The 24,636-nt window shown below is 43.2% G+C and overlaps 1 protein-coding gene across 2 annotated transcripts in view; it reads left to right on the forward strand.

The window, feature by feature from the left end:
• Positions 1 to 24,636, forward strand: part of AATF (apoptosis antagonizing transcription factor) — a 402,606-nt gene that overhangs the window by 342,936 nt on the left and 35,034 nt on the right. For both annotated transcript variants that reach the window (XM_063954827.1, XM_063954826.1), the window contains exon 11: positions 6,721 to 6,792. In XM_063954827.1, coding sequence (XP_063810897.1) covers positions 6,721 to 6,792 — 72 coding nt within the window. The remainder of the gene's footprint in view (positions 1 to 6,720; positions 6,793 to 24,636) is intronic.

The raw sequence follows: 24,636 nt of genomic DNA on the forward strand, positions 1-24,636 counted from the left end.
TTTCCATGCGTTTGTCTTAAGCACAGACCGTGCCTTAATATAAAGAATCGACCTATGCTTTATGGCACTGCTTGACCCATGCCTCTGCTCATATCATGAAGAAAACGCTGGTGCATGCATAGCAAGTTTGAAAAATGTACATCTACTTTTTTTTTTTTTTTTAATCTGTGCACAAAAATCCTGTTCTGCAGGCTTACTAGAAATGTCCCTTTTCTGTCATTTTAAGATGAAATAAAAGTGACAATTGATATTCGACATCTCTCCAATAACATATTTGAACATCCTGTGCTGCTCCCAGACAGTCTTCAAGAGCCACTAATCATGGAGATGTGTCTGTATGATAAAAATGATGGTAGGTAGTGTCAAAGTCTTTGCAGCTCATTCAAGCTGAGGCTTTCTAACAGAGCTTCACAGATAGGGCTTAGACTGAGCGAGGGTGGTTTTGACTCTTTTACGACGGCGGCCACCATCACTAATAAATTCTCTCAGACATTGCCGCACTTCTATTGAACTCTGTGCAGTGCCACTGTGCTGCTGCTGCTGCTAGATTCTGCTGTGTGTGTAAGTAAAGCACTAGTGCTCGATATACTGACTAAGTAGGTTTTGTGAATAAAGCACATGGTGTGCTTAACAAAGTATTTTCTATTAAAGTAAAAAATGTTCATTTATGTTTTTTTCATTTACATAGAATACATTTTCATGCCATTACTTTATATATTGTATAGTTCTGATTTGTAATGAAAACTCGGAATATGTCCACAGTCATTCTTGGTTGCAAACACATCAGATAGAAAGTCATGGAAGTCAGTCTGGGTCAGTTGTGGCATAGTAATTTTTAAGATTGATGTTCTAGGATAATTTATTAAAAGAGGAAAGAGCTGCTTTGTTGGCCTGAAAAGCCTGTAATTATTGGCTATCAATATTCTTTTCTGTCAGCATCACACATAATTGGATGTATTCATGATTCAGTCAAAAGCCACTGACAACATCACACAACTGAGTCACACTCTCAAAGCCTTTGAAATAATGCAGCCCATCTCTGTGTGTGCAACACGGGCTGTACTCGTTCAGCGGGAGATCAAGGCCCGAGCATGGCAATCTTATTACCCAGCTCTAGATAACAATTGAACAGACCGGGCCAGATCATCAGTAGCAGAGAGGCGAACAAAATGTTCAATTATAATTTGAGCAAAATATCCATCCTCTGTGAAAAGTTTAAGCATGTTATACTCTACATCCACAAAGATGAAAATAAAGGATTTAAAAAGGGAATGTCATGGCTTTGCAGATTTCATTCTGTGGCCTTTTATACGTTAAATTGCTTTGTGGTGGTTATTTCTGTGCACAATAACAAATCTAAAACATACTTTGTACCCCAAACATGATGATGACAAAATATGAGTTGCAGACTACAGGTGAATATGCCAAGGCTTGCTCACTAGTACTTGCCAGTCCTACGGCTTTATTTGCCAGCTGCAGGCACTGTGGCTGTTTAACTGGACATACAAAAACTGTGTAAATAACCCAAAGCTAGAAACTATTTATTTGTTGTAACTAGATCAGTCAACCATGTTAGTCATCTGGGCCTTAATGCTTTTGGGGCCCAGCTGTGTTGGCTATAGATAGGCCATGTAGCTCTTGTATGTTGTTCCTTTTAATTAATGATGTATATTTTCAGCCTCCTTCTGATACTTTTAGTAAGGCCTATGTATTAACAGGTACAGTTTATTTCAATGGCTTGGACATTAATGCAGGTTTTATATATAACTAGATGTTCTCCCTGGTGTTTTTTCCTTCCCTGCTATTTGTACTCCTCTCTTTCTTGAAAGCTACTTGTCTCAAAGATTAAGCAATGTGGAAGTATACACTGTTGGTACAGTGAATCAGCCAGTGCCCTTCTGCCCAGTGGGATGTTTCCCCTGAAATCACAGACCCTTTTTTATGGCTTTAACAGGTGTACCACCCAAGCCAAACTCCGCACCAGCCACTGTAGAGTATCCCCTCTTTCTTTTTCTCCTCCTCCTCTCTTTCTCCCCCTTTTACTCCTTCTCTCTCTCCCCCTTTATCTTTTCTGTACTATTATGTTTTTCTATTTCATTTTCATTTTTACTAATGTACTTTTTGGGAAGTCCTCACTTTTTTTTTTCTCCTCTAACAGTGTTTCTTCTCCCTGTATGTGGCCTATACATCCCTGTGTGCCTTTTTTCCTTTCTTCTATACTAGTCTATATTTTTACTTGTGGATAATGTTAGTTTTAGGACGGTTTGTGTTTTCATCATTATGTGGATATGATGAGTAAGTATTTAAAATAACAAGTGTTTACAGACTGTAAGTATGTGTTTTGACTGAACTCTCTGGAAGTAACATTACTGACACTGGTGGAAAGGATCAGTCTGCCTGATTCAGGACTGTACGCAGTCCAAATTCGGTCTCAAGTTACCCATGTTTTTGGGACTGCACATGCGCCTGGTCTGCATGTTACCGCAACCCCGGTCATATGCTGAAGGTGTTTTGGGGGAGGAAAGGGAGAGAGGTCCTCAAAACAGAGGCGTGCCACCTAAGTTTTGCGGTCATGAAGAAAGCCAGTGGCTGCGTCCTCGGATGCAGTTTCACTGGCCCCGGCAGCATAGTTTTGCTGTACAATCCTGTACTCGGGTGTCTGAGGCTGCGACCAATGGCCACGATGTTGATCCGATGCTGTGTCTTCAGACGCCTCCAGCGGACCATAGAAGCAGGCTGTGGGCGCCACGATACTTCCAGTGGGTTTTACATATTAGTACACGGTACAAAGAGACAGCGGCGGTGCAATTTGCATCCACCTCTGAATCACGCACATAGTTCTTACCAATGAGAGAACCATTTTTTTTACTCTTCAGATTTTTATGTATACTAAGCAAATAAATGGACCTGGCATCTCCTGCACCACTTCACCCCATTCCTGCCCCTGTCCTATTATGTTTCCCCCTTTTTCTCTTCTGTCTCATCTCTGTGGCGTACACATACATGTCACAGCTAATGTGCAAATGTGATGACCTAATTTTGTCATTTGCCGATTATAATAATAGATTGTATCCAATACAGGGAGTTTTGAGGAGCTGTATTGTACCAGAGGAATATTTAACTACAGTGCAGTTCTCTTTTTTTGGTATGCAGAGTTGGGGAACTTCATACTAAGCTGCATTATGTTAATGCTACTTTTGTTATTTATCGAGTTTAAGTGGGGACAACTGAATAAGAACCACAGTAATTTTAACTTTTGGGGCATATAACTTTTTTGGAAGAACTTTGTGCATTTTTAAATGTTAGTAAAATCTTTTATGAAATTGAATCATTAAAGCACCTCTGTTCATCTACAGTAGGCGGATCCCTTCACTTCTCACGACCTTCATGTTCTCAGTTGCTGCGCCATTTTGCTCTTGCTTCCATGCCCTTTTTGGATGTCTTCAAAATGTACTCCCAACAATTAAAAAAAAATGAAGCTTATTTGCTAATTTTTGTCCACATAGTATAGCAAAATGGTTACATTGCTATTATTTTGTGCCTTTTAAAAAAAGAAATGCCTATAAAATATGCAATTTAATGTGCAATACCTTCATAATTAAAAAGACTGAGATGGGAATACATTTAGGTTACTACACGTGACTGGGTGAGGATGATGCCTAATACACAAAATGCTGCAGTGTTCATTTCACAGCAAATAGCATATTACCTCAAACTTGGTTCATCCTTGACAGCAAAGATTTATGCATACTTCTAAACAGTAGGCATCACATTAATGCTCAGTGTGTTAAAGCTGCAAAGAACACCATGAAATTATGCATGCGTCTTGCTAAGGCTTGGAGCTAATAAAATTCTGCCCATATGCAAATCCATTATAAGGCTGCGCGGAACTGTGCAAGTCCTACTCCAGGTGGTGGATCGTTGCTGCGCCTCAACATGAAAATTCCATTCTGAATAAACAGTTTTTTCTTTTTTGCAGATGGAAATCAAGTGTTTTATTAATTCAGGTTATGGATGAGATGGATGTTTACATTTTCTCCTTTAGTTCACCCTGTGCATGGCCGCATCAATTTGTAGGTAATGCCTATATATGGTAATTGGGTAGTAGGTACTATAGCAGGGTACTGCTTATCCCCTAATCTACAAGTAAGCAGCAATTGTTCTGCTTGCTGTAGATTTTCTTCTTCTGTCATTTCAAATGAATTAGAGGTGTGGTAGCCATGTGTATATAACCAAACCATATAATCAAGAGGTGGTCATGATTTCATGTGGAAGGCCTGGATTTCTTTCTCCTCACCCTCCTCTGTGTTGCTGAAGCTTGTAAATATCTCCATTGCTATAAAGCAGTGGTTCTCTATTCCAACCCTGAAGTACCCCCAACAGATCATGGTTTATGGATTGTTTTAATCATGGACAGGCATGCTAATCTGTTTTGGTGGGTAAGTAATTATCCCACCTGCTCTACCAGAAATCCTGAAAACATGTCCTGTACAGCATACTTGAGTGTTGGAGTTGAGAAACACCGCTATAAAGGATGCAAAAAAGGTGTAGTCTTGAACCGCTAAATTTCTCTGGTTAACTAACTTACCCTCGCACCAACGGCCTGATTCAGATTTGCAAGCAACTGAACCAAACCATGTTGCACTTGCAAGTGGGGCAGATGTAACATGTGCAGAGACATTTCAATTTGGGTGGTGTGTGTCTAAACTGAAGTCTGAATTGCACTGTAAAAATAAAGCTGTCTAGCATTTGTGGGCTACATGCAGAAGCGGCCAGTTTTTACCTTGAACAGGGAAAAACAAATGTATTTCTCCCCTTGCATGGCAACATGGTTTGTTCCAGACACAAAGTTATTTGCTTTTTTTGCTTTACATAGAATCAGGCCCCACATCTCCCCTGGCCTTCACCCTTACCCTGGAGTGGGATCCAGTTATCCTCTGTGCATGTTACGCCTTTCCGATTTAATGTTCACTTATATCCCGTTGTATTAGATTTTACTTCTTCTTTAGGCCCACCTCATGTAGCAGTGCATACCTCTTATTTTTTTCTTTTATTTTCTTCCTCCATTACCTTGTATTACTTATGTGTGTTATTGCCACACAACTGTAATGTTTGTCTTCCTATGTTCCAACTTACTGCCGTGTGACCTATTTTCTCCTTTGCTACTATGTTAAACTCTGAATAAAGAATATATATATATATATATATATATATATATATATATGGGGGAAAAATGTGTAGACTTAGAGGAGTATTAAATTACGTCTTTTTTTTCCGCCTAGGTGATAAAACAGGACTTTTCGCTGTTTTTAGAGCAAATGGGGATTTGCCCTATTCAATAGCAGAGTCGTTTTTTCACCTAGGCGAAAAATTCAACAGGAGTGATAAGCATGTGGATCAGCGAATCCACATGTTTTCTCACCTGAGTCGGTGAAAACGCGGGCCGTTTTTGCAGATTTAGAGGCATTTTTCACCAATGCCTTTTCACACAGAAAAAAAAAAAGGTGAAAAGGCATTGGTGAAAATGCCTTAAAAAACAAGCAAAAATGGACCGTAATTGAATAGGCAGGTGGGCGAATTCAACAGCTCCGAGATTACCAGAGCTAATTGAATACCCCCCTAAGTGTTACTAACTTTTCATTTTCAGAATCACGGACAGGGGTGCAGCAATGGTTCATGGCCTAAACCACAGTGGGGTTCATCTATTCTGTTTCAAATTTTTATTTTATTCTCAGATTTTAGGCCTTCGCATGCTCCATTATATGCCATCTGCTGCCATGTGCAAAGTACATATGGTAAAGGCTTCTGTTATTTTCTGTATGTAGTTAGATTTGTGTGTGTATATGTGTGTGTGTGTGTGTGTGTGTGTGTGTGTGTATGTATGTATGTATGTATGTATATATATATATATATATATATATATATATATATACACACGCACACAGCTGCCTGTCTATTTACTATTTATGCCTGTATAGAACTATGAATGTATATAGTCGAAATGGTTAATTTAATCAGGGAGACCTTTATTTAGTATTTATTCCCCAATTAATTAATTAATGCATAGATTGGTAATGCTAGTTAAATATCAATCAAGAAGTGTGAAATGATAGACCAGACAGTTGTGTGCTAGAAATGGGTCACATTGCCATGTCTGTAAACCTTGAGTCCTTTTGCTGAATGATTAATGGGAAATCTTCACCTATATTTTTGTTAGTGTGGTAGGAAAGTTGACCAGATTTGTGCCTGGAGATTATATATATATATATATATATATATATATATAATTTTGTTTGCAACAAAATGAGCACCTGTGTTGGGATTTACCAGTGTAGTGGATTGATCTCTGACTGGACAGTAGTCTGCTTGCTGCTGTTTAATGAGATTATATGCAGACCAGGTATGGTAACTGAGGAGCTCAGCAAAACTATCTAACGAGGATGTGATTGCCACAGGCAGTATGGGTAAAGACCATGGTAACTTCGCATTGACGGGTTGTTTATATTTTAGGCATAGTCATCAAATCATGAAAAAGTTCAATTAAGTATGTCCAATAATATTCCATACCTGTATTGTAAAAGAAACAATTTCTTTCTATTGCCCTTTGTTAGAAGTGTTTATTATGATCATCAAATGTTTGTTTGCAGTATGTTGTCCATGATACTGGTTGTCAGGATAAACACTTGTAACAGTCAATCATGTTTGTGTTTTCTTATACAGGTATCATGTCCATAGCAAACTGGTGAGCTTCATGGCTCCTATAGGCAACAGTGCAATGAATGATGAGGCCAGGTGAGTAATAGATTAATAATGTTTAGCAAATGGCACAATGACAGCATGATATTGACTTGTTCTTCAGCCTCTCATCCTCTTCCTTATCAGTTAAGCATTTGTCACTACTGTCATGGCAAACACCCCTGGTAATCTAGCTCAGTTTCCATTCTCATAATGGCAGTAATATTTACAAGTCTGATAAATCTATAACCTGGAAGCATAAAGACTAAACATTTATCCTACATATTAGCAATTATGTGCATATGGCTACATCACCTTCCATGCTGTAAGGTGTGCTAGTGAGCAGATCAGTGTGATGGAACACCACTAGCTGTATTTCATACATCTGATCGTCTGTGTAAAAATTCCACTTCTACTCTAAATTGTAACATTGCCTTTTTAGCTAGATATTTTATGTATGTGTGCATGTACTGTATAAACCAGTGACGTGAGGTGATGCAGAGCCTTTCCTATCATAGTAACATATGCGCTAAAGCAGTGGTTCTCAAACTCTGTCCTCAGTAACCCACATGGTTCACGTTTTACAGGTCACCCGGAAGCTGCACTGTGTATCACCAACTGTCACATTTAAAAATCTACAGGTGACCTGCAAAACATGCACCGCGTGGGGTCCTGAGGACCGAGTTTGCAGACCTATGCGCTGAAGTTTGATTATATAAAGTATATGAAGAATACAGAGAATATATTAGAAATATCTTCTTTGTATTATTCGAATCATTTTTATAGTCAAAACTCTGGAGTAAAAAGTCTGACAGCTGAAATCTTTTCCGTACATCTCTAATCAATACCAAATTTCCAGCAGTATATACTGCTGCGCCTTTGTATAATGCCCATATGAACCCTTTGGCTCATTTATTGCGTGTAAATCTGGCTCTGGTACTAGCCAGTGCCTCTTGAGCCATCTTACCTCACCACATGTATTTGTTTATGTGTGTGTGTGTGTGTGTGTGTGTGTGTGTGTGTGTGTGTGTATATGTATATATATATATATATATATATATATATACACACACACGTGTGTGAATCACAACTTGCTCCCGTACCCAACCTTTAGAGTAATGTAACAAACATGCAGCTGGACGGCACGCAGTGAGACTTATCTCTTTTATCAAGACCTTGATAAAAGAAATCAGTCTCTGAAACGTTGACAACACCTATACAGCCTTTGTATCATTTGTTCTGACGACATAAGTCTCACTGAGGGCTGTCCAGTTGCATTATATATATATACATACATACATACATACATACATACATATGTGTCCTCTTACAACTTTGCTCCATGCGCTACAAGTCACATTGCACATAGCGCTTGTTGGACGTGTGACTCTGTAGCGCTGAGCTATAGGTTGCATCTTTTGCTGTGAAAATGCATCTTAGATGCAGTGTAATAGGACGCACAAGTTTCTGCTGATTAAAATGGTATGCAGCATGCCTATATTCTGTGTTACTGCGACTGTATTTGCATACAAAATGCTATGCTAGAAACGTGGCATTTTGGATGCAGATAGAGCCGCAGTACCACATATCATTTTAATCAGCAGAGGCTGCCCGTGCATCCTATTACATTACATTGCGTCTAAGATGCATTTTTGCAGCAAAAGATACAAAAAAAAGAAGACACCCGGCGCTGAAGAGTCCCACCATGGCATGGCACGATTTGAAGGGCTGTATAGTGTGACGGCAACTCATCTGTATATATGTATATATATAATATATATAATATATATATATATGTGTGTGTGTGTGTGTGTGTGTGTATGTATATATGTAGAAAATATATAATCTAGATGTATATGTGTGTGTGTGTGTATATATATATATATATATATATATATATGTACATATATATATTTATATATACAAGAATAGATGAAAACAAGCGCCCACGAGTGTAATTAATATACATGCAGGAAGGGAAGGGTGCAAAAAAGATGATGATATAAACCGACTTAGAACACTTATCTGGAAAAATAGAGAAGCTTTTTCTCATGGAGCCCTCTCTTATGGTTTAGTTACATGTAAAAGAAGAAACTGCAAAACATAGTGTGTACCGTTTTACAACTTCAAAATATACCACTATCTTTTAAAACTTAAAAGTATACCACTGTCTTATAGGCCTAATTAGGGAATCAGCATTTTCCCAATCTTGCACAATATATAGCCTAGACAGTATAATTTTGTTAAAAAAAACATAAATTTAATACACAAATAAACATAAAATGGCCGAATAAAATGCGTACAAGATAGCGAAATATATAAGGCTTATCTGTCCATATATAGAGTATCAGCAGTCAATTCTATCCAATATGTCGTAGAAAAGTAGCCGAATAAAATGCGTACAAGATAAAAGATGTATTTAGGCTTATCTGTCCTTAATAGGAGATGTCTGTAGGTAGTGTCAACGCGTTTCGTCCGTCAGCATCCAGACTTCATGGTTTATATCATCATATTTTTTGCACCCTTCCCTTCCTGCATGTATATTAATTACACTCGTGGGCGCTTGTTTTCATCTATTCTTGTAATTATTCATATGTGACTGCCAAACACATTACCACGTATTATAAGCTGCCACCCAGATAAGATACTGGGAAGTGTTTTTAAATAATTCCTGCAAGGTGATAACTAATTTAAGAAGGTATAGATATCACAAAAATTGTATTTTTAGCGCTGTATTCTCAATTTCTTCAATATATTTATATATATATATATATATATGTATGTGTGTATATATATATATATATATATATATATACAGGACATTGTACTCCAATATAATAGAGACGCAGCAAGTACCTGAATTGTTTAAGAAGGCACCAAGGTGGTGATATACGTAAGTACCAGCAAAAACCCTGCCAGTGCGATTTGCACAGAGTACGACATACATAAGTCCAGAGGTTTTTTTGTTGTTGTTGTTGTTTTTATTTTTTTTATTTTTTGGGGGGGGTTGTTGTTTTTCGTTATAAGTAACCCCTTCAGTAATGTAATGCTACATGTGTGGAAACCTTCTTTCTCTATCGTCCTAAGTGGATGCTGGGGTTCCTGAAAGGACCATGGGGAATAGCGGCTCCGCAGGAGACAGGGCACAAAAAAGTAAAGCTTTTACCAGATCAGGTGGTGTGCACTGGCTCCTCCCCCTATGACCCTCCTCCAGACTCCAGTTAGATTTTGTGCCCGAACGAGAAGGGTGCAATCTAGGTGGCTCTCCTAAAGAGCTGCTTAGAGAAAGTTTAGCTTAGGTTTTTTACTTTACAGTGAGTCCTGCTGGCAACAGGATCACTGCAACGAGGGACTTAGGGGAGAAGTAGTGAACTCACCTGCGTGCAGAGTGGATTTGCTGCTTGGCTACTGGACACTAGCTCCAGAGGGACGATCACAGGTACAGCCTGGATGGTTACCGGAGCCGCGCCGCCGGCCCCCTTGCAGACGCTGAAGAGAGAAGAGGTCCAAAATCGGCGGCTGAAGACTCCTGAGTCTTCATAAAGGTAGCGCACAGCACTGCAGCTGTGCGCCATTTTCCTCTCAGCACACTTCACACAACAGTCACTGAGGGTGCAGAGCGCTGGGGGGGGCGCTCTGAGAGGCAAATAAAAACCTTATTAGAGGCAAAAAATACCTCACATATAGCCCACAGAGGCTATATGGAGATATTTAACCCCTGCCTAACTTCAAAAATAGCGGGAGACGAGGCCGCCGAAAAAGGGGCGGGGCCTATCTCCTCAGCACACAGCGCCATTTTCTCTCACAGAAAAGCTGGAGAGAAGGCTCCCAGGCTCTCCCCTGCACTGCACTACAGAAACAGGGTTAAAACAGAGAGGGGGGGCACTGATTTTGGCGATATTGTATATATATAAAAGATGCTATAAGGGAGAAACACTTATATAAGGTTGTCCCTATATAATTATAGCGTTTTTGGTGTGTGCTGGCAGACTCTCCCTCTGTCTCCCCAAAGGGCTAGTGGGTCCTGTCCTCTGTCAGAGCATTCCCGGTGTGTGTGCTGTGTGTCGGTACGTGTGTGTCGACATGTATGAGGACGATGTTGGTGAGGAGGCGGAGAAATTGCCTGTAATGGTGATGTCACTCTCTAGGGAGTCGACACCGGAATGGATGGCTTATTTAGAGAATTACGTGAGAATGTCAACACGCTGCAAGGTCGGTTGACGACATGAGACGGCCGACAATCTATTAGGACCGGTCCAGGCGTCTCAGAAACACCGTCAGGGGTTTTAAAAACGCCCATTTACCTCAGTCGGTCGACACAGACACAGACACGGACACTGAATACAGTGTCGACGGTGAATAAACAAACGTATTTCTCATTAGGGCCACACGTTAAGGGCAATGAAGGAGGTGTTACGTGTTTCTGATACTACAAGTACCACAAGAAAGGGTATTATGTGGGAGTGAAAAAACTACCTGTAGTTTTTCCTGAATCAGATAAAATAAAATGAAGTGTGTGATGATGCGTAGGGTTACCCCGATAGCAAATATTGGCGTTATACCCTTTCCCGCCAGAAATTAGGGTACGTTGGGAAACACCCCTTAGGGTGATAAGGCGCTCACACGCTTATCAAGTGGCGTTACCGTCTCCAGATACGGCCGCCCTCAAGGAGCCAGCTGATAGGAAGCTGGAAAAATATCCTAAAAAGTATATACACACATACGGTGGTTATACTGCGACCAGCGATCGCCATCAGCCTGGAGATGCAGTGCTGGGTTGGCTTGGTCGGATTCCCTGACTGAAAATATTTTATTCATGTAGAGCATTTAATAGGATGCATTCTATATATATGTATGTGAGATGCACAGAGGGATATTTGCTCTCTGGCATCAAGATAAGTGCGTTGTCCATATCTCCCAGAAGATGTCAGGGACACGACAGTGGTCAGGTGATACAGATCCCATACGGCAGATGGAAGTATTGCTGTATAAAGGGAAGGAGTTATTTGGGGGTCGGTCCATCGGACCTGGGGACCACAGCAACAGCTGGGAAATCCAACCTTTTTTACCCCAAGTTACATCTCAGCTAAAAAAGACACCGTCTTTTCAGCCTCAATCTTTCCTTTCCCATGAGGGCATGCAGGCAAAAGGCCAGTCATATCTGCCCAGACATAGAGGTAAGGGAAGTAGACTGCAGCAGGCAGCCCTTTCCCAGGAAAAGAAGCCCTCCACCGCGTCTGCCAAGTCCTCAGCATGACGCTGGGGCCGTGCAAGCGGACTCAAGGTGGGGGGGTAGTCTCAAGAGTCTCAGGGCGCAGTGGGATCACTCGCAAGTTGACCCCTAGATCGTACGAGTATTATCCCAGGGGTAAAGATTGGAGAGTCGAGACATCTTCTCCTCGCAGCTTCCTGAAGTCTGCTTTACCAACGGCTCCCTCCGACAGGGAGGCAGCATTGGAAACAATTCACAAGCTGTATATCCAGCAGGTGATAATCAAAGTACCCCTCCTACGACAAGGAAAAGGGTATTATTTTTCCACACTATATTGTGGTACTGAAGCCAGACGGCTTGGTGACACATAGTCTAAATCTAAAATGTTTTGAACACTTACATAAAAGGTTCAAATCGAGATAAAGTCACTCAGAGCAGTGATAGCGAACCGGAAAAAAGGGGACTATATGGTGTCCCTGGACATCAAGGATTACCTCCATGTCCAAAATTTGTCCTTCTCATCAAGGGTACCTCTGGTTCGTGGTACAGAACTGTCAATATCAGTTTCAGACGATGCCGTTTGAATTATCCACGGCACCCCGGGCCTTTTTACCAAGGTAATGGCCGACAAGATGTTTCTTCAAAGAAAAAAGGCATCTAAATTATCCCTTACTTGCACGACCTAAAAAGGGCAAGTTCCAGAGAACAGTTGGAGGTCGGAAGAGCACTATCTAAAGTAGTTCTTCGACGGCACGACTGGATTCTAAATATTCCAAGAATCGCAGCTGTTTTCCGACGATACGTCTGCTGTTCCTAGGGATGATTCTGGACACGGTTCAGAAAAAGGTTTTTCTTCCCGAGGAAAAAGCCAAGGAGTTATCCGACCTGTCAGGAACCTCCTAAAACCAGGAAAGGTGTCTGTACATCAATGCACAAGAGTCCTGGAAAAAATGGTGGCTTTTTACGAAGCAATTCCATTCGGCAGATTCCATGCAAGAATTTTCCAAAGGGATCTGTTGGACAAATGGTCAGGGTCGCATCCTCAGATGCACCTGCGAATAACCCTGTCGCCAAGGACAAGGGTATATCTTCTGTGGTGGTTGCAAAAGGCTCATCTATTGGAGGGCCGCAGATTCGGCATACAGGATTTGATCCTGGTGACCACGGACGCCAGCCTGAGAGGTTGGGGAGCAGTCACACAAGGAAGAAACTTCCAGGGGGTATGGAGAACCTGGAAAAGTCTATTCACATAAACATTCTGGTACTAAGAGCAATCTAAAATGCTCTAAGCCAGGCGGAACCACTCCTGCAAGGAAAACCGATGTTGATTCAGTCGGACAACATCACGGCGGTCGCCCATGTAAACAGACAGGGCGGCACAAGAAGCAGGAGTGCAATGGCAGAAGCTGCCAAGATTCTTCGCTGGGCGGAGAATCACGTAATAGCACTGTCAGCAGTGTTCTTCCCGGGCGTGGACAACTGGGAAGCAGACTTCCTCAGCAGACACGATATACACCCGGGAGAGGGGGGTCTTCATCCAGAAGTCTTCCACATGCTAATAAACTGTTGGGAAAGACCAATGGTAGACATGATGGCGTCTCGCCTCAACAAGAAACTGGACAAGTATTGCGCCAGGTCAAGAGATCCACAGGCAATAGCTGTGGACGCACTGGTAACACCTTGGGTGTACAAATCAGTATATGTGTTTCCTCCTCTGCCTCTCATACCAAAGGTATTGAAGATTATACGGTGAGGAGGAGTAAGAAATACTAGTGGCTCCGGATTGGCCAAGAAGGACTTGGTACCCGGAACTTCAAGAGTTGGTCACGGACGACCCGTGCCCTCTACTTCTGAGAAGGGACCTGCTACAACAGGGTCCCTGTCTCTTTCAAGACTTACCGCGGCTGCGTTTGACGGCATGGCGGTTGAACGCCAGATCCTAAAAGGGAAAGGCATTCCAGAAGAAGTCATTCCTACCTTGATTAAGGCAAGGAAGGAAGTCACCGCGAAACATTATCACCGCATTTGGCGAAAATATGTCGCGTGGTGCGAGGATCGGAGTGTTCCGACGGAGGAATTTCAACTGGGTCGTTTCCTACATTTCCTACAATCAGGATTGTCTAGGGGTCTCAAATTGAGATCTATTAAGGTTCAAATTTCGGCCCTGTCAATATTCTTCCAAAAAGAATTGGCCTCAGTTCCTGAGGTACAGACTTTTGTTAAAGGAGTACTGCATATACAGCCTCCTGTGGTGCCTCCGGTGGCACCGTGGGATCTAAATGTAGTTTTAGATTTCCTCAAATCCCATTGGTTTGAACCATTGAAAAAGGTGGATTTTAAATATCTCACATGGAAAGTGACTATGTTACTGGCCCTGGCTTCCGCCAGGAGAGTATCTGAATTGGCGGCTTTATCTTATAAAAGCCCTTATCTAATCTTCCATTCGGATAGGGCAGAACTGAGGACTCGTCCGCATTTTCTCCCTAAGGTGGTATCAGCGTTTCACCTGAACCAACCTATTGTGGTGCCTGCGGCCTCTGGCGACTTGGAGGACTCCAAGTTGTTGGACGTTGTCAGAGCCTTAAAAAAAAAATACATTTCAAGGACGGCTGAAGTCAGAAAATCTGACTCGCTGTTGATACTATATGCACCCAACAAGTTGGGTGCCCCTGCTTCTAAGCAGACGATTGCTCGTTGGATTTGTAACACAATTCAACTTGCTCATTCTGTGGCAGGCCTGCCACAGCCTAAATCTGTTAAGGCCCATTCCACAAGGAAGGTGGGCTCATCTTGGGCGGCTGCCCGAGGGGTCTCGGCATTACAATTCTGCCGAGCAGCTACGTGGTCGGGGGAAAACACGTTTGTAAAATTCTACAAATTTGATACCCTGGCAAAAGAGGACTTGGAATTCTCTCATTCGGTGCTGCAGAGTCATCCGCACTCTCCCGCCCGTTTGGGAGCTTTGGTATAATCCCCATGGTCCTTTCAGGAACCCCAGCATCCACTTAGGACGATAGAGAAAATAAGAATTTACTTACCGATAATTCTATTTCTCGGAGTCCGTAGTGGATGCTGGGCGCCCATCCCAAGTGCGGATTATCTGCAATACTGTACATAGTTATTGTTAACAAATTCGGGTTATATTGTTAAGGAGCCATCTTTAAGAGGCTCTTTCTGTTATCATACTGTTAACTGGGTTTAGATCACAAGTTGTACGGTGTGATTGGTGTGGCTGGTATGAGTCTTACCCGGGATTCAAATTGCCTCCCTTATTGTGTACGCTCGTCCGGGCACAGTACCTAACTGGAGTCTGGAGGAGGGTCATAGGGGGAGGAGCCAGTGCACACCACCTGATCTGGTAAAAGCTTTACTTTTTTGTGCCCTGTCTCCTGCGGAGCCGCTATTCCCCATGGTCCTTTCAGGAACCCCAGCATCCACTACGGACTCCGAGAAATAGAATTATCGGTAAGTAAATTCTTATTTTTTAATGTTTTTAGGTTTATGCATGCAGTTTTGAAAACATGTTGCACCTGCAAAATCGCCTGTGATCAGGAGAGCAGCTGCTATTATCATATTTATTTTATGAAATACTTTGCTTTTAACTGGGTTGCAACTTGAGCAGAAGATTCTTGCCAAGGTGATTCCTCTTCAAGTGCATATTTTCTGAGCCAAACAAACTGTGTTAATAGGATATCCTCTGTTTTTCATGGTTCATTTTTCAGCTGTGTGGTCTAATCACATGTATTTAGCTGTTGGTTGGTTAGGCCAGCTTGTGCTTTAGAATCTGTTTTTGCGACTTACCACAAATGGACGGTTACTAAGATCTCCTTCGTCAACATAACCAGGCCCACGTTCCACAGAACTGTAGAAAATAAGCGGAGGTGCTAATGATCTTCGTCCTTTATAGCTGCATGCAGCCTTCTCACTCACCCGGGAGCTCCAGTGATTATGTAATCAGCGAGACGCCGCTCTCACTAACGTGACACTTCTCAGGAAGGTATTGGAGATTGAAATTAAAAAAATAAAGATAAGGCTTATAAGGGGACACATCATTTAGAAGGCTGACATTTTATATAGCCCTGTCCTGTGGCAGATCTGCTTATTGCAGGAATAACAAGGCAGTAGGATACATCCAGTAATTAAAGAACAAACCATTCACTGCCCTCATCTCTAAGTTACTATGATATACATACTTTATGAAATGCTACTTGATGTTCACGTTAAATACTGTGATAAATACTGTACGTGAAAATAACCCTATAGTTAGTGTCCCTGTATACTTTATTCTTATTATTTAATTATCTCTATTTGATCAGTAATGGAGTACAGTATATTAATGGAATAATTTTCCACTTCCGTTTTGTAATTAGACTGTAAAAGAGTGTGTGTTGTAGGTGCTTTAGCATCACCAGTGAGGGTTTCAAATTACTTCTGGATCAGTGGTACAGTAAGTCATGGAGAGTAACCGAAACCAAACTGACAGGAGGGCAGGATCTCTTATGAGTGTACAGCAGTGCAACCACCTTTATTTCCTTTCCTTCATGTACATGTGGTGTCGAAAAATATTGCAGTACAAACTACACACAGGTGGCCTCCGCGTGTGTACTTGTTCTGCTGTGCGTGCACATATTCGCAATTTGCGTATGGTCGCTCCCGCGGTCGTGTGCATCAGCGCGTGGTATGGGTATTTACGGTAGAGTTTGTGAACGCATGGAGAGCTATCAAAACACATTACATATTTAATCCAAATAGTGCACAATGTACACATAGTCTCCCTGCACCACACCAGCAAGTATCAACAGTTTAAATGATTCCAGAACAAAGGGATTCACCTTTACAGGATAGGAGGGGACAGAACAAGGTCATAAGGTGGTGTTTGGTATCCAGCTGTAGGGTATTTTAAGGGTAACATTCCGGTGTTGGTTTGAGGAAGATCGCATGTTTCTGCGGATAGTTATGTGCAGGAGCAGAATATAGATATAAACTGTATTTACTGTACATTATGTATGCAGCGGGAATCCAGAGGAGACCACCCACAAGAACAGTTAGAACAGACATCGCCCACCAATTCAAATCGACCTATGACCTCTCCTGTACTGTAAAAGTGCATTCCTGTGTCCAATGGACAAAGGGATTACAGTATCCATTGTATTGCTTTTGGAAGAATTGTATAAATAAAGCCTGCAGCAGGCCTGGTCAAACACAAGACTCACAACGTTATCTATTAGATTACGGAGGACCGGACCGGGAAGCGCACGCGAATATACTCACGTATGTACCATTGACTGTTGCCATTATTCTGTTATATTGTCTTATATTGTATTGTATATATTGTGACCCCCTTTCAGCAATATTACGCTGTGGTGTCGGAACCCAGTGATTTAACTACATATCGGTGTTGTGTCTTCCTTTCCCCGCTAAGGTTTAAAAGTGTATTAGTAACGCATTGCATTGCTGTATAAGGTTTAAAGCGTATTCATTGGGTGTGTACGCGCTGCAGGTGCATTGTACCGTCAGCGCTGCGTTTGTACACAGAGTCCGTACATCGTACGGGACTCTGTACGCTAATAGCGTAAAAAGTACGTAGCGTGTGTACCAAGTATAGCGGCTGCATCGGCTAAAGGTTTAAAGTGTGTTCAGAGTGTATAGAACGGGTGGGGAACCTTTTTTCTACCGAGGGCCATTTGGATATTTATGAAATCCTTCGGGGGCCATACAAAAATTCTCAACTTAAAAAATTACCCTGCCCCCCCAGTAGGTCTGCCCCTTAGAGGCACTGTGTGTGCGCGCCAGAGGCGCGCGCACCAAAAAAATGGGTGTGGCCAATTAAAATGGGACGTGATACACATATGCCCCCAATAGTGCAGTGCCAGATCCACAATTACCGCCACAGTGCCAGGTATACAAATGCCCCCACAGTGCCAGGTATTCAAATGCCCCTCTCAGTGCCAGGTATACAGATGCCCCCACAGTGCCAGGTATACAAATGCCCGCACAGTGCCAGGTATACAAATGCCCCTCACAGTGCCAGGTATACAGATGCCCCCACAGTGCCAGGTATACAGATGCCCCTCACAGTGCCAGGTATACAAATGCCCCCCACAGTGCCAGGTATACAAATGCCCCCCACAGTGCCAGGTATACAAATGCCCCTCACAGTGCCAGGTATACAGATGCCCCCCACAGTGCCAGGTATACAGATGCCCCCCACAGTGCCAGGTATACAGATGCCCCCCACAGTGCCAGGTATACAGATGCCCCCCACAGTGCCAGGTATACAGATGCCCCCCACAGTGCCAGGTATACAGATGCCCCTCACAGTGCCAGGTATACAAATGCCTCTCACAGTGCCAGGTATACAAATGCCCCTCACAGTGCCAGGTATACAGATGCCTCCCACAGTGCCAGGTATACAGATGCCTCCCACAGTGCCAGGTATACAAATGCCCCTCACAGAGCCAGGTATACAGATGCCCCCACAGTGCCAGGTATACAGAACCCCCCCCCCCCCCGTGCCAGGTATACAGAACCCCTCCCCCCCCCCAGTGCCAGGTATACAGATGCCCCCACAGTGTCAGGTATACAAATGCCCCTCACAGTGCCAGGTATACAAATGCCCCTCACAGTGCCAGGTATACAAATTCCCCTCACAGTGCCAAGTATACAGATGCCTCCACAGTGCCAGGTATACAGATGCCCCCCCACAGTGCCAGGTATACAGATGCCCCCCCCACAGTGCCAGGTATGCAGATGCCCACCCCCACAGTGCCAGGTATACAGATGCCCCCCCACAGTGCCAGGTATACAGATGCCCCCCACAAGGCCAGGTATACAGATGCCCCCCACAGTGCCAGGTATACAATTGCCCCTCACAGTGCCAGGTATACAGATGCCCCCCCCCCCCCCCCCCCGTGCTGCTTACCGCTGCTTCTTTCGGCGGGACACGGAGGAGAGCGCGGCTATGTTGGGCGGCGGCGTGTAGGACTTGAAACCAGCCGCCGGTTCGAGAGCCAATCAGAGCTCGCGGACCGGCAGCCGCAGCTCCTGATTGGCTGCCGGTCCGCGAGCTCTGATTGGTTCACGAACCGACGGCTGGTTTCTAGTCCTACACGCCGCCGCTGCCATCTGCCGCGCTCTCCTCCTGAGTCCCTGTACTGACGGCTGAGACACGCTGCCGCCGGACTGAGCGGCGGCGTGTCTCACAGAGAAGCGGGTGGGCCGGAGCAAACGGCTTTGCTGGCCTTATACGGCCCGCGGGCCGGAGGTTCCCCACCCCTGGTATAGAAGGTATAGCTTTTCATTCCTGTATATAAATCGACATTATCAGTGGAATCGTGTGTGAGATGTCCGCCGTAGCTCCACCTGTAGCAATACGTAGAAGAGAGATTATTAGATTTATGTGACATTTGCTATAGAGCATTCTGGTACAGATGGCATTTTGTTGTCCTAAAGAACTTGCTGACTAAATGGACATAAAGTAAATGCGAATGCATAAACTTATTACATTGGCAGTATTTTTACACTTCGGGGTGCAAAAGTTTGAAATTGTGTTTAGTAGAGTTCAATTCCCAATCAATAGCAAACAAGGTACCCTCCCAAAGTCCATAAACATACTGTATGTGTGTGTCTGTGTTTAGGTGTGGTGCGAAACATAGATTGTAAGCTCCGCTGGGGCAGGGGCTGATATGAATGACTTACTGAATATTCTCTTTAATGCGCTGCATAATGTTTGTGCTATATAAATACATGTTAATAAATAAATCAATTTGTTTATAATGTTTGTAGAGGGATAATGGGGGTCATTCCGAGTTGTTCGCTCGTTATTTTTTTGTCGCAACGGAGCGATTAGTCGCTAATGCGCATGCGCAATGTCCGCAGTGCGACTGCGCCAAGTAAATTTGCTATGCAGTTAGGAATTTTACTCATGGCATTACGAGGTTTTTTCTTTGTTCTGGTGATCGTAATGTGATTGACAGGAAGTGGGTGTTTCTGGGCGGAAACTGGCCGTTTTATGGGAGTGTATGAAAAAACGCTACCGTTTCTGGGAAAAACGCGGGAGTGGCTGGAGAAACGGAGGAGTGTCTGGGCGAACGCTGGGTGTGTTTGTGACGTCAAACCAGGAACGACAAGCACTGAACTGATCGCAGATGCCGAGTAAGTTTGGAGCTTCTCAGAAACTGCTAAGAAGTGTCTATTCGCAATATTGCTAATCTTTCGTTCGCAATTTTGATAAGCTAAGATTCACTCCCAGTAGGCGGCGGCGGCGACCACCAATATCTCTTGCCTCAGTGAGTCCAGTCTGTATTTGGACAGTTTTGTTTTTTTCTTTCATTTTGAATGACCGTATTGTTGCTATGTATTAAAGTTAAGTCGCAGGGATAGTGGTAGTGATAACAGCTGTCCCTGCAAGTTAAATTCCCAGCTCATTATAGGAGTCTCGCACATTTGTGAAAGTCTCCTCTGGGGGAATCTGACCCTATGCATGCATGTAGTGTCAGCTTCCAGAGCCAGACGGAGGCTGCGGGAGACGGGTTGTAAGATCGCTCTCCTGCGAGAATGTCTCCATACATAAAGCAGTTTACACCATCTGGGGATAGTGTAAACCAAAGGGGCCAAAGATTTTTAGAGTTTGATACATAGGGGTCAAGGCGGAGTCCACATTGATTATAATAGTTGGCCTTTTACAGGAGATTTCTGTGAATTCTCTTGCGTTAGTCTCATTAGTACATACTTGTGATACAAAAAATTATGTACACAAAATACTTTTATGAAAAACCACCTTGATAAATACGCCGGTAATTGTTGGCATATTTACCTTAGTTCCACTCATGGAATGATCATGGCAGCTCCCAATTACAAAAGCAGGAGAGCTGTGCTACTTTTATGGATGTACTGTATATTGGAAAATTGATTTTCATGATATTACTTAATTGATGTCTACCTTAGATTTGCGCAGTATGTTTTCTTTTAAATGTACAGGTTTTTTTAATAATTTTAAATTTTGTGTTTCTACCAGTTTAATATTTTGTCATTGTTTACGCTTTTGTACAGAATTCAGTGATTCCTATGCAGCCTGTAATGAAAGAGAGTGCATTGCTTTGCGCTTTGTGTGTTCTATGTATAATAATTGCAAAGGACACTATTGCTTTGATTTGCTTAGATTTTTAAACCCAGAGATTCATGATTCTGCTCTTATTTATTACAATATTTTACAAATAAATCCTACGACATCAATGATGGCAGATCTGTCACCACACAAATCTTGGGAACCACTGACTAGTTGGTATTCTTGGATTATACAGTAGGTGTCCAAGTGCTGCCTCTTTCTCCTTGTCAAGACATTAACTCTATTATACTGCAGTATGTCCTCAGCTCCCTCCATCAAGCCTCTAACTCCCTAAATGATTCCAATTTCCAGAGTCCTGTACGAATGCTTATTGCAGCTGTCAGCATTATCCAAGTTAATTTCTCTCTCTCTCCTTTGTTGTAATGTATCTGGATGCATCCCAAGTTGTATTTTTGGACCAAGATCAATACCTGAGGGAGCAGGAAGTTTTGATGAAATACCGTACAGCACTTTAGTCCAGTATTAAAGTAATTTATAACACAAGAACATCAGCCATGTGTAATTTTTTATACTTTTGTTTTATGGTATTATTCTTCATGCAGTATTTCTAGTGAGTCCGTTTTCTTTGCTGAATTTAGTAGGGCTGCTTTTACGTGAATTGTGTATACTTTGACAAGCTTACAGATTATTTGTATGATGATGCACAGGCTAAAACAATGATATAAACATTAAGCAAAAAATGACGTTCAAAAAATATAAACAATACAGTTTTACTTTACAGGAAATGCTCCTGTGCTATAATTAACTTTCATTAATTTGGGATACTGAATACGGGCTCACAATCCTTTTTCTTCTGTAATATCTCTTTACTTTGCTTTTAGATTTCAATTTCAAATATTGTTTTGTAAAAAAAAAATTTAAGTTTATTACCTTGATGTAGGACTTCAGAGAATGTTAATTTACAAAAGAATGGAACAGGTGATCCACCGATTTTCCTCAGAGGAGACATAGGGTCTGGTGCTGAGCTGAACATAAGCAAATTTACATAGTGTAATTGCACAGATTGGCACGCACGTATAAGCACAAATGCAGACTTGCGCGTGTTTGCCACTTGCACCCTTCTTATGACTGTAGGGGAGGGAAGAGGCATGCAAACGCAGGCCAAGTATAGTAAGGGTGCGTTCATTCAAACAAAGCTAAAGCAGAACTGCAAAATGTTCCTGTATGGGTCTTATCCATTCACAGATGTTTTGCCTAGACCTAGCACTCTCATGTAACAAACTGTTCAGCAGAAAGGTATCAAACATTTTAATGAAATCCAAATGCATTACATATATTGTACTGTCAAAATCATGTATGAAAGGTCTCCCGCTTACAAACCAATCAGATTTGTCCAAGTAATCAATTAGAGATCTGCCAGCACTGATCTCTAATTGATTCACTGGACATTGTGCGTTGCTTTGCCAGTACCTATCAGCATTTGTGGACCCCGTTGAGAGAGGTTCAGTGATATGCAAATCGACAAGTTATTATTAAACATCAATTTCTTACACACTGAGCGGCCTGTTTGCCTATTTTGGTGCAGGAGTGTATTTTCAGGAGTAATAAGATTGGTTCTAAGATGAGGTAAATATCCAAAGAGGAGACGACATCATTACTTCAGATAAGCAATTCTTTATTTTTTCTGCAGCGGGGTACACTGGTATTCCACCGTGAATAACATCAGGGTGTAGAGTTGGGTCTTGATCCGAGGAACCAACAGGCTAAAGTTTTGACTGTTTCCAGGATGCACTGCACCTCCTCCTCTATAGCCCCGCCTCCAGGCACTGGAGCTCAGTGTGTAAGTTGATGTCTGCAGTGCCGGTCACTAACATGTGGGGCTGCGCTAGGCAGCCTTGAAAAGAGCTTTTTAGAAGACTTCAAGGGCCGCAGCACTTTCTATGTCTTTATGACATGCTGTGCCGCCTCCATCACCACCCTCAGCGGCACTGCATACTCCCGCGGCCTGGTTCCCGGGTACTTGCAGCGGAGACGCACCGGTTTTTCAGGTACACCACCGCTGTCTTTTTCCGAGATCGCGTGGCTGCACTAAAAGTGGGTAGGTAAGATAAATCGCGATCCGGTCACGGTCCCAGGAGACGGACCGCACCACTGGCATGGACACTGTGTCGCACAGGGACCCCACTATATCCACCAAGGCAAGGAGTACAGGTCGGATTTATTAAAATCCGTTTGCAAAAGGCTCCACAGTACCCACTGGTGAAGTCCAGCAGAGGGGATAAGGCGATTACCTGTAGCCCCTCCCCCAGCTCCAGGTGCCATCTGCTGCTGGTGTTCCCGCCCCCTGGAGCTGCATCTCTCCCTCACTCCCTGAGAGATTTTGGCGCCATTACATAGCTGGGCTGATCTCTGGGACTGCTGGGCACTTTCTCCCCTGTAAATCCGCCTTTATCATCAGCGCTGTGCATTTACAGACACTTAAGTATTCTACATGTCATTTTAGACAGTGTTAGTGAAGAACAAGTGTACTGCTATCTGAATCTTTAGTACAAGTATTCTGTGATATACATCCAGTGTTTACTGTGCATTGTTATATCTGTATAGATACATACCTATATGTAATTACTAGTCCAGTGCAGTTTTATTGTTATATGTGATAATTCCTGCATTGTACCTGTGACTGAGTGTGCCTATAGCTGCTGTGTGGATTCCAATCTTGTGTATCACACATTTGCTATCACTATATTCTGTACCCTGAGGAACTAGGTGCATCAGGGTCTCATATAATATATAGTGCTACACAGGGTATACTGTTTGTATTTCTCTCACGTCCTAGATGATGCCGGGGACTCCAAAAGGACTATGGGGTATAGACGGGATCCGCAGGAGCTTGGGCACACTGAAAAGACTTAAGACTGGGTGTGAACTGGCTCCTCCCTCTATGCCCCTCCTCCAGACCTCAGTTAGACTTTGTGCCCAGGACTGACTGGATACTCACAGGGGAGCTCTACTGAGTTTCTGTGGAAAATACTTTTTGTTAGGTTTTTTATTTTCAGGGAGACCTGCTGGCTACAGGCTCCCTGCAGCGTGGGAGTGAGGGGAGAGAAGCAGACCTACTTCTTCTTAGTTAAGGGCTCTGCTTCTCGGCTACTGGACACCATTAGCTCCAGAGGGTTCGATCACTTGGTGCGCCTAGCTGCTTGTTCCCGGAGCCGCGCCGTCAATCCCCTCACAGAAGCCTGAAGAAAGAAGCCGAGTGAGTATGAGTAGATCAGAAGACTTCGGTGACCAGGTACAGCGCAGCGGTGACGCTGCGCTCCATGCTCCCACACACATCACTGACAGCACTCACAGGGTGCAGGGCGCTGGGGGGCGCCCTGAGCAGCAGGTCACTGGGGTCCGGATAGCCGGCAGAAGCATTGTCGGTGCCTCGGCACCGTTCCTCGGCCCCCGCTGGCATTTTCAAATTGAGCGCGCTGAAGCCCACCGGGAAGGGGCGGAGCTAAGCGCGCGGCTCACGGCGCCATCTTCTCTCTCCTCCACGCGGCTGAAGGAGACGCTGGGCGGACCTCCGATCACTCCTCGCAAGTAACGGGGAGATTTTTCAGGGGGGGCGCAGTGT

This window comes from Pseudophryne corroboree, chromosome 2 (assembly GCF_028390025.1).
Source record: "Pseudophryne corroboree isolate aPseCor3 chromosome 2, aPseCor3.hap2, whole genome shotgun sequence".
Taxonomy (NCBI): Eukaryota; Metazoa; Chordata; class Amphibia; order Anura; family Myobatrachidae; genus Pseudophryne; species Pseudophryne corroboree.